Below are 18,118 nucleotides of genomic sequence, written 5' to 3' on the forward strand. Positions count from 1 at the left end.
CAAGCCATAGACTTTTTCCTTGGGCAATTTTTGACACCACAGAACAAAACCAAGAAAGGAAGGTTATCATCAAGTCTTACCATTTATTTCTTTATGGGGTTAAACAAGAGCAGAGAGGCTTCTGCCCCACAGTGCAACAAAACAGAAAGCGGTACACATACAGAGACTCTCACCGAAACACAGAGGCAGGGGAAGGGCGACAACTGAACCATAGCCAGGTGAGGGAAGAAGGGACAGGGACTACTAGGAATCCAGCTTGGAGACTCAGTCATAGGAACTAGTGCAAGAAAGTCCTACTCATGAAGCACAGTGTAGAAAATGGCGTAAGAAAGCTGCCCAGCTCTGCTGCCTGTGACGAACGGCAGGGGCAGCTGGAGGGGTGGTGAAAGATCTGGGCAGTGGGGTGGATGGGGACAGTCAAATGACTTCGAGGTGGAGTGAGGTGCCCCTTTCCCCTGCCACTGGGCAAGGCCCTGGGCTGGTCTGAGCCAGGGGTCTCCTGGGCACTTGGTGAGGGGGAAGAGGGGATGGGAGTCTCCAAGGGTCCATTCCCTGGGGTCCTAAGGTCCCCCTTTACTTCCCAGTCCCTTTGTCCCTCCTGAGGATGCAGGAGTTACAAGGCAATACATAGAGTCTCTCACATCTACAGAAGCATCTCTGGAAAGGAGCCAGCACCTCTTCCCCTCCCCAGCTGAAAAGAGCACTCTAGGGATGGGGTATGTGGCTAGGCCTGAAATGCTGAAGGCCAAACATGGAGTGTGTGGGCAGGGCACAGGGCTGGGCAGGGGGAGGGGAACACGCTGTGAGAAATGAGAAAACTGGCAGGGAAGGACTCCCTGGTCTCACAAAGCCTATTTGGGGACCCAGCTGAGGCCCTTGAATGATTCCCTCTCTACTAGTGAGGTTTCCCATTTATCCCCCAGCCAGCTGATTCCAGCTGTTCCCTCCCCCTCCCCCTTTTGGTTTCCCCTAATGCAGCTCCAGGCCCACCCCTCCCCTTAACTCACTGGCATTGCAGCCCAGGACACAGGCCCTTCTGGCACTGAAAGCCGCTTGGCCTGTCCCAGGAACACAGTTGTGGCTTCCTTTCTCGTCTGCTCCTATTGGCTTGTAGATGTCCCAGGCCATGTGGCCTCCCACCCCTAGGAGATCAGCACAAGGCTAATGGCCCCCAAGGGGCTCTCCAGGCCTCTTCTCTCGTGCAGCTCTCTAGCCTGACTAAACACTTCAAGTCTCTCAACCAAGGGACCACAGCACATCGTCTTTATTTAGCAGGTCCTCTTGCCAGTTTCTGGACTTTCTCCAGCTAGGGGCACGGGTGGCTGGATTAGGGGACCTGCTACAGGGTGAGGAGCAGTGTAGTGGTTCCACAATTGGGATAGTAACCCATGGGGTCAGGGATGAGAAGGGATGAATACTCTTTGGTAGGCTGGGGACGGGGACAGGCTGGGGATGGGGGAGGCTCATCTCTGGAAAGCTCTGGGGCAACGCCACCAGGGTTTCCGTCATGGAGGCCTGGGCTAGGACGAGTTGGGGGAGTCTGGGGACCCAGGCCAGGCCTGACCCTCTTGGGCTTAAGTCCCTCCTCCCCATGGAGATCAGAAATGGAAACGTCTTTGGCCCCAAGGCCAAGATCTCCAGGGCAAGAGTGGCCCTTGGGAGTATGTGCACCTTCTGTAAGATATGGCCCTTCAGACAGCGGCAGTCTGACCATGTGCCCTCAGCCTTCTGTTTCAAGGCCCAAGAACCCAGTCCCTGTGCGCCTTCTCCAGAGGGCTCCTTACACAACCCTTTCTGATTTGGGGACGTGTCCTCGAGCCTGCCTCAACACTGATCATCTGCCTCCCCAAAGCCAGGTGGTGACAGCCCATTTAGCCATCTCTCTAAGCCCTCTGCCCACCTCTCTCCTCTCCTCTCCCTCTTCCCTATCTCCGCTCTCTCCCGCCACTCATTCTGCACCCCCTTCCTATACCTCATGGCCTAGGGTGCTGGGGCACAGCTTAACTGGGGCCCTGACCTAGCCGCAACTGTGTACACCTCATGTCCCAGCTGGGCCCTTCCCTGTGGCGGCCCCACATGGGACAAGGTGCGCTGGAGCGGGAGGAGGGCCGCTGCGTCGTCTGCCGTTGCCTGCAGGGGTGTGGGCAGGAGGAATTAAGGATCGTGGCAACAAAAGGAATGCGGAGGGGGGAAAGAGCTTCTCCCCTCTGTGCCCCCCAACATTCCCTGAAGAGCCAAGGCTGGGTGAGAAGCCTCCTTCCTTGGGGTCAGGGCTCTCAGTGGTGGTGGGCATTTCCACCCCCCACTACCCCCTTTTTTTTTGGCTAAGCCCCATAGATGGGGGCCTGGGAGGGGGGCACCTGCTGCTCCTGCCTTTTTCTCCTGGATGAGTTTTGCAGCTCCCTGGGGCCCTCTGGCGGTTCTGTTGGAGCTGCTTTTGGAGTGGGGGTTGGTAGGGGGCGATGTGTGATTGCCCCATTTCCCCCACCCCCCACCTGGTCCTACACCTCCCATGGGAGGGGCCCCCGCCCCCTCCCCCTGGGGGGGGGCGCTGGAGCTGATGTCGGTGTGTGGTGGAGGTCTGATCTCCCTCCTTGCTGTCACTCTTCCCGAGTCAGGCCCTCGTCTAGGGCAGGCAGTGCCTCCAGGCCCGGTCCCCCACCACCCTGGCCGCTGGAGAAGGACACCATGGTATGGAGGAGCATGAGAACAAGGACGTAGAGCCGGATCCTGCTGGGACTGAGGCGGGAGCCCCCAGAGACCGGCAGCAGGGAGGGATTGTGGCTGAGGTGGCCTGGGGGGTCGTGGCGGGGGTGGTAGTGGGGGTACTGTTGGTGGTAGTGGTGGAAGTAAGAGTGGTGGAATTGCTGGTGGTGGGTTTTAGGGGCTTCAGACTCCTTGAACTTCTTCTTCTCCGACTCACAGGAGACCCACTGCACGTCACAGCACTTGGTTTCCGGCCGCTTTGGCGAAGTATCCAGCAACCCTGCCAATGGATAAGCAAGGCGGGGTGGGGTGCTAAGGGGGCTGCTGGCTATGTCTTTCTGAGAGAGGTGATTGTCAAAGCTGGGGCTGCTCTGGTAGTCCTGCCCAAGACTCTTCCCCCTGCCCCTTAGCATCGTCCCTTTCTGGACACATCTTCCAGGGACCCCAGACAGTTTTTCTGGGGTAACTCCCTGGCCAGGTATGTTTTGGATACAGATGGCCACTCTGCTCTCTCCCCCTATTCCACTTTGCCCCATCCCAACCTGGGGCCTCACTACCTACTCCTGCAGCCACTAACCTTCTCCTGACCCAACTTCCCTGTTGCCCTCCCTGCTCCCACAGCCCCGACCTGGTGCCTGCTCTGGGCCCCTGGCCTCCTCCCTCCTCCCAGGGCCCTGCCTTTACCTGTACAGATAAAGCCAGGGAGCCCTCCGTACACCATTTCCTCATTGTCAGGGAGGATAAAGGGGCACCGGGTCTGCACCTCCAGGCAGTATTGCTTGCAGGGCACCCAGCGCTGGCATTCCTGCTGGGTCACGCTGAAGTATTCTGAGCACAGCCAGGCCTTGTAGACAGCCTGTAGGGAGAGGAAAAAGCATCAGCCCGGGCGCCAGCCCCTTTCCGCTTCAGAGGAGAGGGATGAGGAGGGGTGTACCTGTACTCTATAGGGGGAGGGCACGGTGTGCTCACCAACCCACCCTCAGGATCCAGGGGGTGGGGAAGAAGGGTTTGGGTCAAGACCACTACCTCCGACCCTAAAATCTCCCATTTCATAGCCAGAACTCCCAAGTCCCCAATCCGCAGTCATCCAAGACCTTGAATTTGTTCATTGGTAAAATCACAAAATGACTCCTATATCAGAGCTGGAAGAGGCCCATCCAACCATACCATTTTATAGCTGGTCCCGCGAGATGTCCTGACTTGTCTGAGGTCACCTATATTGAGGTAAATTTCACTTCCATTCAATTCAGCAAACATTTCTTTGGCTGATGGTGTTAAGTTTCTAAACTCAAGAAGAGAGATGGAGAGGATAATCTTTGCTTTACCTCATTAGGGTGTTGTGTAGATCAAATAATATGACACATATGAAAATGTTTTGTAAATTCTATAGTGCAATACAAATGTGAGGGGTTATTTTTAATAAAAACAGGAATCTGCCTTACCAAGCACCACATGTGCCTTCAAGCTCTACTTAACCCGTGCTCTGTCCTGTTGGCGTCCGCCCTGGAGTGGAGCAGACACCACATTTCATTTGGAAACTTTGCTTGGCCGTTTCACTTCGTGGGTATACTTCCTGCCCCTCATCTAGCCCATTTCCACCAGGCACTTGGTCCTGGCTAAGAAAGGTTCCCTGCTCTATACTCTTTGGCTATCATCAAGACCAGAGTTCCTCAACGGCGACACTACTGACATTTTGGACTGGATGATTCTTTGTAGTGGGGGCTGTCCTGTGCATTATAGAATATTGAGAAGCATTTCTTGCCTCTACCCAGTAGTTGCCAGTCGCATCCTCCCCCTCCTCATTGTGACAACCAAGAAATGTCTCTGGCCATTGCCAAATATCCCCTGGGTGGGGGGCAAAATCATCTCCCATTGAGAACCAGTGATCTAACTCCTTGCTACTGAAAGTGTGGACCTGGACCAGCAGCATCACCATCACTTGGAGCTTGTGAAAAGTGCATAATCTCAGGCCCTGCCCCAGACTTGACAAGTCACACCTGCATTTTAACAGGATGCCCAGAGCCCTGCCCACATCCATTCTTCGTATTTTCAGGGGCACCTTCCCATAGTTGCTCCTTGTAGCGATGGTTCTCCGACTTCAGTGTGCCTCAGAATCCCCTGGGACACTTGTTAAAAAGGCAGATGCCCCCCTCCAATTCAGCTTCAAGAGGACTGAGGTGGGCTCAGGAATCTGCCTTTGGAACAAGGGTCCAGGTCATTCTGCGGCCAGAGGCCTTTCAACCACACTCTGAGCAACGTGGTCAGAGCTTCTTACACAGATTTTAAACATTTACACTCAAATACAAATAACTCCACGGTGAACATGGACTTGGGCAATGTAATCCCACACTGGCCTTTTCCAAAGTGGGGGCAGGGGCGTGGTGATGGGTGGTAGTGGGTTGTGGTGCAAGTTACCCCCCTGAGGAACACAGATGTGATACCTCACTGGCTTCTCAAATTTAACATGCTCTAAATCTTAAAATTCAGTTCTTGTTTTTACTCCAAATCTGCCCACGCCCCTGAGTCTTGACCACTTCGGTTAAGTGCCATGACCATCGACCTGGGTATTCAATCCAGAAACTTAGGTGTCAGCCATCACTCCTCTCTTTGCCAGCATCCCCACACGCAGTTCATCAGCAAGGCATGCCAATTCTCCCTCTACTTTCACGACTCTGTGCAGGCACTGTCATTTGTCACCTGGACAACAGTCTCCTATGTGGCCTCCCCACCTCCACCCTTGCTCTTTCCAATGCACTGTTTACACAGGAGTAAGAGCAATCTCAAAATGACATTCAATCACGTTACTCCCCTGCTTCAAACCCTTCAATGCATTTAGAATAAAACCCAAACTTTCGACCACAGACTTCAAACCCCTGCATAACTTGGCCCCTGTCTGTCTCTCCAACCTCATTTTCTCCCTCTCCCATACGGCTCATAATGCTCCACACGCTGAGGTTTTCTTTCTTTTCCTTGAACATGCCCTACTTCTTCCCACCTTGGGGCCTTGGCACACACTGTTCTCTTGGCCTGATATGCTCTTCCCCTGCCCCCCACCACTTTTGGCCTGGCTAGGTCCTTCTCAACTTTGAAGCCTCAGTTCAAAAGTCACCTCCTCAGAGAGGGTCTCCCTGACCACTCTAGTTAGAGAATGCCCCCTCATTATTCTTTTTCTTAAATGTTTCTTCACCACAAGTATGAGTTTGTCTGCATCCTTGTTTTGTTTTTCTCTGTCAACCTCACTAAAACGTAAGACACATAAAAGCAGACGTGGGTCGGTCTTATTGACCATATTGAGTATTCATCACAATATATGTAAAAAAACGAGTCTTGTTGATGGAATGAACCAGATGAGTAAATGAGGACATGTCCCTACTCTCAAAGAAATTTCAGTTTCATGGATAGACAGATCTCACTTGAAACGATGGCACATTTTCTATATTATAAGAGAAGTTAAACCACTGGCCACTGGAGTGAAGCAAATAGAAAAGCCAGAAAAGATTTCAGTGAGGTTATGAGTTGAGCTGGGGGAGTTCCCTGGTGGTCCAGCGGTTAGGAATCCACCTTCCAATGCAGGGGCGGTAGGTTCGATTCCTGGTCAGGGAACTAAGATCCCACATGCTGTGGGGCAACTAAGCCTGAGGGCCACAACTACCAAGCCCACGTGCTCTGGAGCCCACGCGCCACAACCAGAGAGAAGCCTGCATGTTGCAACGAAGAGCCCGCACACCACAACGAAAGATCCCGCGTGCCACAACTAAGACCCGAGACAGCCAAAAATAAATAAATAAATATTTTTAAAAAAAGAGTTGAGTTGGGACTCAAGGTAGGATTTTAGATGGCATGGGCAGAGATGAGACAAAAGGGCATTCTGGACTGAGGCAACAGCTTAAGCAAAGGTACAGATGTGAGCACATCATGGTGTGCTAAAAGAATGGAGAACGGTTTCATATGAATGAAGTGCAAAGGATACCAATCTCCCGTGGATGGACACTTAAGTTATTTCCAGGTTTCCACTATCACAAACAATGCTTTGGTGAGCGAGCAGGTCTGTACACACCTCTCTTGAACACTTGTGTTACATTTTATTTATATAAACTCAAGAGTGAAATTATTGGGATAAAAGGTATGTGCAATGGAGTGAGAAGGGAGTGGAAGGAGGTGGAAAGGAACAAGTAAAGGTAAGAGGCAGGGGAAGAGGGAGCTACAGGGGTAGGAGAGGGGCTCAGGGGTTGGATAGAGTGGCAGTGGAGTCCAGGGGCACAAGGGAGGAGGGGAGGAAGAAAGAGAGGGTAAGAGAGTAGGGAGTTGGAAGGTAAGAAATGGTGGTTATAGCGGGGGTAGGAAAAAACAGCACTGGGGAGGAAGCAGGGGAATAAGAGATGGAGGGTGTAAGGGAGGTAAAGAGGTACAGTGAGGGTGAGAGAAGATGAAGGGTAAGAAAGAGTAGGGGATAACAGGGTGGGGGACAGGAGACGTGGAAGATGGGCTGTGAAGAGGAGGGGTAAGAAAGACGGAGGAAGAAAGAGGAGGGTTCAAGAGCCAGCAGGGGAATAAAGGGGGGTAAAGAAGATGGGAACAGAGGAAGGCCAAGATAAGAAAGAGGGATAAGACAACAGAAGGAGATGGGGGAGACAGAAAGAAAAGTAAGACAGGAAACAAAAGGATATCCCTAACGCTAAGGGCCCCAGTACCCTGGAGACTCCCCCCCCCTCCATCTTGTGGGTCCCAGGGCGCCAAGAGGCAGCTCTGTCCACAGCCTCTGCCCCAACCTCTGCAGCCTGGACCCAGAGTCCACCCCCACCCTTACCCTGAATTGTGTGGAACAGCCCAGTCCTCCACTGCTGGGGTTCAGAGGCCCCTGCGCGATTCTCCCTGGGCTCTTTCGGTTTAATATTCCTGCTCCCAGGTGAGGCTGCAGTGGAGGGCCAGCTCTCCTCCCAGGCAACTGCAATTAGCCTAATAGCAGGCGCTGGTGGCCGGGCACTCCCCGCCTCTGCTCTGGGAGAGAGAGAGGGAGTTGAGGGAGGCGGGGCTGGGAGAGGGGTGGCCTGACAGTGGGAGGGAGGCCTTTCTCCTTAGCTAGACGACCCTCCCTCAGGCCCCAGGCCCCAGAGTCACCATGGCGAGCAGGTTGCCTGAGGAGGACACCAGGCCTGTGGGAGGCAAGACAGGAAAAGGCAAGGAACTAGTGAGAGGAATGGAGGAAGTAGAGTGACACGGGGCTGAGAGGTAATCCAATTCCTTAGCCCCACATATGGCCAGCTGAGGTCATTGCTGGCCCATGTGCTTTAAAAAGGGGCTGGGGTCCTTCTCAAATGAAAAGTCTGGCTCTCAGGGCTACCACCTGGACAGCAAGCCTGCCTTAGTCTCCGTAGCCCTCTTCCCTAGGCAGGCCTAAGTCACTTGCCCCATCTCATCAGTGTTAGGACTGAGCCAGAGGGGACCGGGTTGCTTGGGCAGTTGCAGGGGATGTGGGCACTCATCCACAAGGATGGGGAAGAGCCAGGAGAGCTGTGGGGCTTGCTGGAGGCGGGGCATGCAGAGCAAAGGAAGAAATGTCTCAGAACCAGACAACAGTCAATTGGGAGACCCTCGGAGGTCTTTTGCTCTAGTTCCTCAATTCTGGCTGCATATTAGAATCATTCAGAGAGTCTTTTTTTTTTCCCCCAGGTATCCTGCTATTTTATTTTTAACTAGTTTTTTAACATCTTTATTGAAGTATAATTGCTTTACAATGGTGTGTTAGTTTCTGCTTTATAACAAAGTGAATCAGTTATACATATACATATGTTCCCATATCTCTTCCCTCTTTTTTTATTTCTTATTTTTGTTTACATCTTTATTGGAGTATAATTGCTTTACAATGGTGTGTTAGTTTCTGCTTTATAACAAAGTGAATCAGTTATACATATACATATGTTCCCATATCTCTTCCCTCTTTTTTTATTTCTTATTTTTGTTTACATCTTTATTGGAGTATAATTGCTTTACAATGGTGTGTTAGTTTCTGCTTTATAACAAAGCGAATCAGTTATACATATACATATGTTCCCATATCTCTGCCCTCTTGCGTCTCCCTCCCTCCCACCCTCCCTATCCCACCCCTCTAGGTGGTCACAAAGCACCGAGTTGATCTCCCTGTGCTATGCGGCTGCTTCCCACTAGCTATGTATTTTACATTTGGTAGTGCATATGTGTCCATGCCACTCTCTCAGTTCATCCCAGCTTACCCTTCCCCCTCCCCATATCCTCAAGTCCATTCTCTAGTAGGTCTGTGTCTTTATTCCTGTCTTACCCTTAGGTTCTTCATGACATTTTTTTCTTAAATTCCATATATATGTGTTAGCATACGGTATTTGTCTTTCTCTTTCTGACTTACTTCACTCTGTATGACAGACTCTAGGTCCATCCACCTCACTACAAATAGCTCAATTTCGTTTCTTTTTATGGCTGAGTAATATTCCATTGTATATATGTGCCACATCTTCTTTATCCATTCATCCGATGATGGACACTTAGGTTGCTTCCATATCCTGGCTATTGTAAATAGAGCTGCAATGAACATTGTGGTCCATGACTCTTTTTGAATTATGGTTTTCAGAGAGTCTTTTAAAAATGCTTCTGCTTGGCCCACATTGCACTCCAGATCAAGTCAGTCAGAATCCTTGTGGGTGGGGCCCACACATCTAGAGTTTTTCAAAACACCTCAGTTAATTTTAATATGCAGAGAACTTAGCCCTGCTTCATTTTATAGCTGAGGAAACTGAGGCCCAGAAAAGGTGGGGGGGAAGGACTCTTCTACAGTCACATAAAGTAGTGGCAGAGGGAGGAACGTGAAACCCAGTTTCTCGACTCTAACTCCAGGGTTCTTCCTACTGGACCATCCTACCAGTGACTGCATTCCAAACTCAGGGGGCAGGACACATTAGCGTGGGGAGGGGAGGAGAGCTGAGGAGAACCAGGCCTGCTCTTGGCTTTCAGGCTCTTCAAACTCCAGCCCTGGCAGGAAAGCCTTCTTCATCATGCCCTGTCCTCTGAGCTTAACCATCCTGGGCCCTCAAGGTAGCAGCAGATGATGGGTGGGGTGAAAAGCCTTGACCTGACAGTGCCCTGCTTTCCCTACAGAATCCCCTTCCTCACCTCCAGCAGGCCACCGCTGGGCTCAATCAAGTTCTGGCTGCTACAGCCAAGTTGCTATGGGAACTGGGACGGGAAGGAAGCAGGGAGTAACTAGAGGGAACACCAATTAACCCAAAAAGGAAGCTGAGAAGGCTATCCCACCCCTCCTCCCGGCTGGGCTGTTAAACCACTCTTTTTTTTGTTTTTGTATAATGTCTTTTTTAAAAAAAATATTTACTGGGGCTTCCCTGGTGGCACAGTGGTTGAGAGTCCGCCTGCCGATGCAGGGGACACGGGTTCATGCCCCGGTCCGGGAAGATCACACATGCCGCGGAGTGGCTGGGCCCGTGAGCCATGGCTGCTGAGCTTGCGCGTCCGGAGCCTGTGCTCCGCAACGGGAGAGGCCACAGCAGTGAGAGGCCCGCGTACCGCAAAAAAAAAAAAAAATTACTGATTGATTTTGCCTGCATCAGGTCTTAGTTACGGCACGCGGGATCTTTAGTTGCAGTATGTGGGCTTCTTAGTTGCAGCATGCCTGCAGGATCTAGTTCCCCAACCAGGGATCGAACCCAGGCCTCCTGCACTGGGAGCAGGGAGTCTTACCCACTGGACCACTAGGGAAGTCCCTTAAACCACTCTTGAAATGGGAGCAGGTAAGACGAGGGGGATCCCCACCCATCCTGGGCTCTGCAGCTGCTAGTTTAGGGAGGAGTGGGAGGACCTGGAGAGCCTTACCTTCCTGCTCCCTGACTTGCAGCCCTGGCGGGCATTCTCATCCCTATGCTCCTCTGGGAAGAAGCATGTGACTTCTCCTGGCCCCCAGGGTGCTACGGGAATGCATACAAGTGTGTACCTACAAACACAGCCCACAGCCAAGACTCAGGGCCAGAGGGTTTAGGAAGAGGAGGCCATCCTGGGCTCCTCGGTTAGGGGGCGGGAAAACCCTCCAGAGAGGAGAGCTTCAGTTCCTGCCAACCAGGAAGTCGGCAGTTTCCTTCTTGGATTCCAGCTTGCTTCCCTCCCTAGGGCCTATTTCCCCATCCAAATCCTCCCTACAGACCTCTTCATGGCTCTTTGCTTTCCTAATGCACTCCTGGGACACTTGGCCAGGAGCTGCAGCTGCAGAGACCGTGGAGGCAGAGTGGCAATCTGGGCTGGGCTTGGGAATGAAACCCACTGTCCACAGCACATACATAACCACCCTGCCCCTGGAATTCACCTAGGTGGAAACTGAGGCTCAGAAAAGGGATTTGGTTCAGCCAAGTCAGAAACATGCGAGAAATCAACTATAAAGCCAGGATTAGAAGGGAGGTACTCTGGTGACTAATCCCATGTCTCTTTGTGCTGCATCCATCAATACACAGAGCATTGTGTGAAGGACCTCCTTGGGCAGGTCTGAAAAGAGCCGCACGCTCCTATTCCTGATTCTGGGCTTTCAGAAGGTTGGGTCAGAACAGGGTAAGGTCAAGGTCAATCTCTCCAACCCAGGGGAGGGAGATCTTGGACATATCTCTGGGAGTAGTTCCTTGGGATTGGCAGAGTCAGACTGAGATGAGAGGCATTACAGGGCAAATGCAGGTGGATGACATGGCTTTACTTTAAGTGGCTGTAAAAATAAGCAACAGCTTTCCTGCTGCTGAGAATGAGCAGTCATGAGTCAGAGTGGCCTGGCCTAGCCTGGCCTGGAGGAAAGGCGGGGGAGATGGCTTGAAAGGTGGATAAGAACCCAGAGCTACTGCAGTTCCAGAGGGTCCAGTCACCTCCAAGCCTCTTAGGCCACCTGCTCCAAGGCCAGGGGCAGCCTGGTTAGTGGAGAAGTGGTGTCCCTAGTGCAGGAGCAGTTCTCTGAAGGAGCCTAGATGACCCATATCAATCAGGTGAGCAGAGGAGGCAGGTTCATGACCACTCGAGAATAGGAAGGACTGTGAGAATCACAACTCCACCTCCCTATCTGCTGTTGGAATTTCCACTCCAACGTCACTGCCACAAGCTATCCAGCTACTGACTGCACACCTCTTGTCACAGGGCGCACGCTCTCTCCTAGGGCAGCCCGTATCTTCAGACAAGTCTCGCAGTTAAAGAAGTTCTTTCTCCTTCTGAGCTGAGATAATGCCTCTCTGTGGCATTGCTCGTGGCTCCTCCTAGCTCTTCTGGGACCATAAACTTCCTGTCCCCATGCCAGCCCTGCAGTAGGTATTTGTAAACTTCCCTGAATCAGGTCAGGTCTTCCCATTCATTTTTTCCTGCAATGATCAATTTCTGAACATGTTCAAGTGCCTGGCACTGTGCTGGGGAACTACATATGACAGAGATAGGGAAGACAAGATTGCTATCTTTAAGGAGCAGGAGAGACAACCTTGTGCATCAATCATTAGAAGTCACTGTGATAAACAGTATGTACTTGGTGCAATGATAGCATAAAGGGAGGAAGGATCAATGGTGTTTTGAGGGCTGAAGCACAGGAAAATACCTCCATGTGGGAGAGGCTAGAGTTGGGGCTTGGAAAAAATGGGTAGAAGTTCACTGGGTGGAATAGGGCAGGAATAAGTGCACTTAAAGCAAAGGAATAAGTAGGTATAAAGGCCTGGAGGTGTGAAACAGTGCCGGCTTCAGGCACTGTCGGTAGTTTAGCATAGTTAGAGGGTACAAAGGGGGCCATGATGGGAGATGAGGCTACGGAGGAAGGCCATGCCCATATTATGATATGTTCTGCATGCTGAGGAGGAGCCAGGCTTCATCCTATAGGCAATGGACAGCCTTTAGTGGATTTTAAATAACTGCTTTTTAAAAGATTGCTTATCACTTTTAAGTCAGTGATAAGTTAGTCTTATCACTGACTAACTTTTCAGATTTATGTTCTGAAAGTGTGGATGATGGAGCACAGGCATCAAGGCTGGAGGTAGGGAGGCCAGTTAGGAGCCTATTGCAACAATCTGAATGAGAGGTGATGGGGATACCAGGTTTCTGGCTTGGGTGGCAGGATGAATAGTAGTTTCATTCATTAAAGAAGGGAAACCAGGAGGAGGAGTAGATTTGGGGGTGAAGAAGATGAATTCAGTTTTTGGTCATGCTGACTTTGAAATATAGGTCAGTATATACTAGGCTAGGTAGAAATGTCAAGGAGGCAGCTGGACACAATGGTCTGAGCTCAGAAGGAGGGTCTGGGCTAGAAATAAAGGTTTGGGAGTCATCAAGGGTTAAGGAGTTAATCATCAGGAACATAGTAGGACTATACTTTCCCACACCCTTTGACATTAGGTATGGCCATAAGACTTACTTTGGCCAATGAAATGTGAGTTGAAGTGACATGGATCCCTTCTGGGGAGAAGCTTTAAGAGCTGGAGTACGATTTGCCTCCGCTGCTGACTGTGGAAGTGGTGTTGAAATGGACCTTTTGCTAGCCTGGGTCTCTTGGTGACTATCATGAACAGATGCTCCCTGCTGACCTATTTTGGACATGTATTATGAGCAAGAAATAACTGTTTGTCGTGTTAAGCCTCTGATATTTGGGAATTGTTTGCTACTACAGCGTAACCTGGCTCACTCTGACTGATAAAGTAATAGTGGAAGCCAAGGATATTGCCTAGGGAAAATTAACGCACAGAGAAAAGGACCAACAATGGATCCCTGGAAAACACTAACATTTAAGGGGCAGGTAGAAGAAGGGAATCTGATGAAGATGGGGGAGTGGTTTAAGAGCTTGGAGAAGAAACAGAAGAGAGTGGCATTCTATAAATTAGGGGAGGAGAGTTTCAAAGAATAAGAGTGGTCAGCAGATGCGGACATGCTGGCAGTCTCATCATGGTGAGATCAGTTTCAGTGGAGCAGTGGGGGCAGAAACCAAATTGAAGCCAATTTAAAAGGGAATGTGAGGGAAGAAAAATTGAGAGAGCTATGTGTAGACTACTCTTCCAAGAAGCCAAACTAGTTTTTCAACTATTTTTTGGGATGTGGTTTCCAGTTCTCTGTTCTACCCTGGTTGTTCCTATTCAGACAAGTTCCTATTTTTCTATGTCCCTTGCAACTGAATGCAATCCCCAGACAGAGTTTATTAACACAGAGTCAAGTAGAAGTATCAGCCCTCCTATCCTAGAAGCTCTGTTTCTGTTACTGCAGCCTAAGACCACATTTGCTCTCTGGGAGACTGTATTGTATTCTTTTGGTAATTCAGTGGAGATGGAGAGGGGAATTTCTGCCTGGAGTGTGGGATCAAAGACACAGCCTAGATCAAAGTCCCTGGAAGGAGCTCAAGCCTTCTGGCAAGACATCTGAATGAATTAAACATCCTTGAGACGGTAGGCTCCCTGAGGACAGGGACTGTGTCTTATCTGTGTATTTCCCTTAGGACTCCACATGGAATTAGGTATACAGAAGAGATGCCTGCTAAGTACTTGAAATCCAAGCACTTGTAAACCAAGCCTCCAGCAACTAGCCCAGACTGGAGTAAGGTGGAGATCTCCAAGAAAAGGGTGAAAGTAATGGCTTATGTAATGTGTTGCATGAATCTTACAGCTTTGATGGAGAAATTGGGGATGCATTAGCAAAAAAACAAAAAAGAAAAAAATCATAGAAAACTAAGCAAATAGAAAAAAGAGAGGCAATTATTAACTCCAGGAAAACAAGTTGGCCAAGGAAGAAAATGTAATCACAGTATTCTACATGACTCAGCTGTGAACAATATTTGTAATCCTTATAATGTAAATATGGAATACTGTTAACACCAGAAATTGTGATATGACAATATTGGATATATGAGGGGAGTGCACATACGGTGCTGCTGGTAGTAAGAGAGCTAAATTCCACTCTAAAAAAATAAAAAGGCAGTACATATTTAAATCAGAAAAAAAAATAAAGAAATGACAGTATTGGTATATCATTTAGGGATGTGGAGGTAAATATTAGAAGAAACAGCTAAGAGGTTTAGAAGTATTTGACTATGAAGAGTGAAGCTTAGGGTTGGAGCAGAGGGCTTCTGTTTTAATTATAAGCAATGAGCTCTATATTTATCATTTAAAAGATATTACATTACATATCATTTAAAAGACAGATGCTACAAGAATATATATCTATATATGGAATAGATATACATATGTGTATACATGTATATATATGTATATGTGTGTATCTTTGTGTGCACAAAGATATTTCAAACAGAAAAGTCAAGAAATAGCAGTATTGGCACACCATTAAAAATGTGACAATAAATATCAGAAGAAAAAGCTAACAGAGCTTCAAGTGTTTAACTCTGAAGGGTGACTATATATATGTAGCTTATATGTCTTTTAAAATTATGAACATATATTACTTTGATAAAATGAAAATAAAATAAATATATAAACTGATATGCAGCCATGAACCTCAAAAACAACAAAACAAAATCCCTAAGACTTGACCTGACCAAGCTTGCCAGACTCAGCCAAAAAACCCCAGGCCCTATTGCCCAGTCATGGATCTTCTACTTCATCACCACTGTCTGGGGCATGGGCTTAGGTCAGGTCAGCTTAACAGGCCAGCGGAATTAATGAGTGGCCCCATAGCCAAAGAGAACTCATATGAGAGGAGGGGAACTTTGAGGGCCTCTGTGCCCAACAGCTGTGCAGGCCACCCACCATAGAAATGGTGCCAGTGTGACATGACAACCATGGCTTCATTTGAGTTGCACACAAATGTGTTTGGCATAAAATCCCGCTGCCCCCTCCCAGGGGGCACACACTGTTAGTCTGGGCCCAGGCCCAGGTAGAAATCTCCAGCTCCCTGCAGGGATCATTGTGAAACCAGCTCCTTGCCCCTACCTTACTTCTGTCCCCAAACACAGTACCTTGCTAAACAGATGAGAGGCTGGGGAGAGACCTAATAAAAGGACCTGTTAGTTGTGCTTGGTCTCTGGGGGTGAGGTAAATCAAGGCTTTGGAGTCCTTCCATCTCTGGCTCTTCCCTCCCCTACCTGAGCATATCTCTGTGCCCTCATTCACTAGAATCTCTCCAGTTGCCTTCTGGCTCCTAACCTTCCACCTCCACACTAGACACTTCACCTGCTGCTCCCAAATTACCTTTCCCTTCTCCTAAGGGAAAGTGTTGTCAATCTCAATTGAGTATTAAGCAGTCATTTAGATTAAACACATCTAATTAAGGTGACAATAATTATAGCTACCATTTTTTAGGTGCTTAACATACGCCAGGCTCTGTTCTAAGCAGCTGACCTTTATTAACTCATTGAATCCTCACAACCACCCCCTGAGATGGAGAAACATTTACAGGTGAGGACAGGAAGGACCAGAGTTAAAATAGCTTGTCCAGGACTTTCCTGGTGGCACAGTGGTTAAGAATTCGTCTGCCAATGCAGGGGACATGGGTTCGAGCCCTGGTCCGGGAAGATCCCACATGCCGTGTAGCAACTAAGTCCGTGCGCCACAACTACTGAGCCTGCGCGCTACAACTACTGAGCCCACGCACCACAACAACTGAAGCCTGTGCACTTTAGGGCACGCATGCTGCAACTACTGAGGCTGCATGCTGCAACTACTGAAACCCATGTGCCTAGAGCCTGTGCTCCGCAACAAGAGAAGCCCCTGCAATGAGAAGCCCGTGCACCGCAACAAAGAGTAGCCCCCACTCGCCACAACTGGAGAAAGCCCACGTGCAGCAACGAAAACCCAATTTAGCCAAAAATAAATTTAATTAAAAAAAAAAGCTCGTCCAAGGCCACACAGCCAATAATAATATATGGTGGCTACCATTTCCCGAGCACTTTCCATCTCACAGGCACTGTGCTCTTAAGAGATTAGCATGTTATATGTCATTGAAGCCTAATAATGACCCTATTTCTTAGTTTTGAATTCAAAGAAAATGAGGTTCCAAGAGAGATGAAAGGTCTCAACAACTGTTTTATGGAGAAGACAGATTTCAAGCTGGAATGTGAAGTCAAGTTTACCTGGGCTTCAGTTCCCAAGCTTATACACCATATTGCCCCTAGGATGGTCCCTCCATTTCACTATCACCATTGAAGTAATTAGCTTGTTACTTAAACGAATCTTTTTGATGGAATTTCAAGTCAAGTTGGGGAGAGACTTCTAGGACTGGATGGGAGAGTGATTTTCTAAAATCAGTGTATTCAGCTCACTCCCAATATGAGTAAAGTTTTCTTTGTAAGGGAGTGTCAGGGGAAGAATACTTGGGTACTAGGGGCTACAAATGACCACTTCCATTCCCCCATCAAAGCACTCCCTTTCCTCTTTCCTCTAAATGCATGCATGTGTGCATGCATGGGAGCACAAACACACACACACCCTGGGAGTGTTGAAAAGAGGCAACTGTTCCTGCTCTGATCTTTGGCAACCTGTGATGGGAAGGCAGCTCTCTCCTTGTACAAAGGTCTTCTTGCCTTTGGACATGAGTTCTCGTGTTCCAGGTCTTGTCACGTAGGGGCTCCTGGAACTGCCTTGCCCTGGAAGACTCCAATACTAGAGTCCATTCCTTCAGAAAGGTTTCAGGGCAGCCACAACACTCTACCTAATTGCTCCTTCTCCCCAGCTTGCTCCATAAATGTTCTTCATCAAAAAGCCTTTGCTCCAGTCAGGTGGAGAGTTAGCCAGAGCTGGGTTCAGATTCTGGCTCTGCCACTAACTGGCTGTATGAACTTGGACAAGTCATCTGTAAGGAGGTAGGGACTCAGTCACTAATTTGCTATGTGACTGTAAGCAAAGTACTCTCCCTCTCTGAGTCTCAATTTGGATCCAAGAAGATGGTCCCTAGGGAGGCAGCATGCATGGGGAGAAGACAGGCTCAAACATCTTTAACCTCAAACATTCCTGTGGTCAAATCCCAGGTTTGCTGTCACCAGTTATGAAAACTCAAACAAGTTACTAAATTCCCTGATCTATACTTTCCTTATCTGCAAAATGGAGATAATAAAAGCACATATCCATAACCTTTCTGTAAATGATGTCTGTAAAGCAACTAGCACAAAGCTTTACCTATAGTAAAATTACACTGGTACAGATTGGGTACCCTGGATTTGACCTGGATTCAAATCCTAGCTCCAACTCTTATTAGCTGGATGACCTTGAGCCAGTTACTTAACCTCTCTGAGCCTGTTTTCTCCTAAGTAAAATGGGGATAAATATACATACACTTCACAGGACAGATGTAAGAATTAAGTGAGATAAAGTATATAAAAAGTGCCTGGGATAATTCCTTTCCTTCCCATGCCCTCCTTTCAAGCTGTAAGATGCAAATAATAAATGGAAAAAAAACACAACTGCCACAGATGTAATCAGAAAAAATCATTAATACA

At 48.9% G+C, this 18,118-nt stretch overlaps 1 protein-coding gene across 1 annotated transcript in view; it reads right to left on the minus strand.

Moving 5' to 3' along the window:
* Positions 1-69: 69 nt before the first annotated feature.
* NALF2 (NALCN channel auxiliary factor 2) overlaps positions 70-18,118 on the minus strand; it is a 28,540-nt gene continuing 10,491 nt past the window's right edge. Inside the window, exons 2-3 of the mRNA XM_067722509.1 lie at positions 3,391-3,562; positions 70-2,986 (exon numbers count right to left, since the gene is read on the minus strand). Of these exons, the coding sequence (XP_067578610.1) occupies positions 2,601-2,986; positions 3,391-3,562 (558 nt within the window). The 3' untranslated portion in view covers positions 70-2,600. The remainder of the gene's footprint in view (positions 2,987-3,390; positions 3,563-18,118) is intronic.

The sequence above is a fragment of the Pseudorca crassidens genome, chromosome X, assembly GCF_039906515.1.
Source record: "Pseudorca crassidens isolate mPseCra1 chromosome X, mPseCra1.hap1, whole genome shotgun sequence".
NCBI lineage: Eukaryota > Metazoa > Chordata > Mammalia > Artiodactyla > Delphinidae > Pseudorca > Pseudorca crassidens.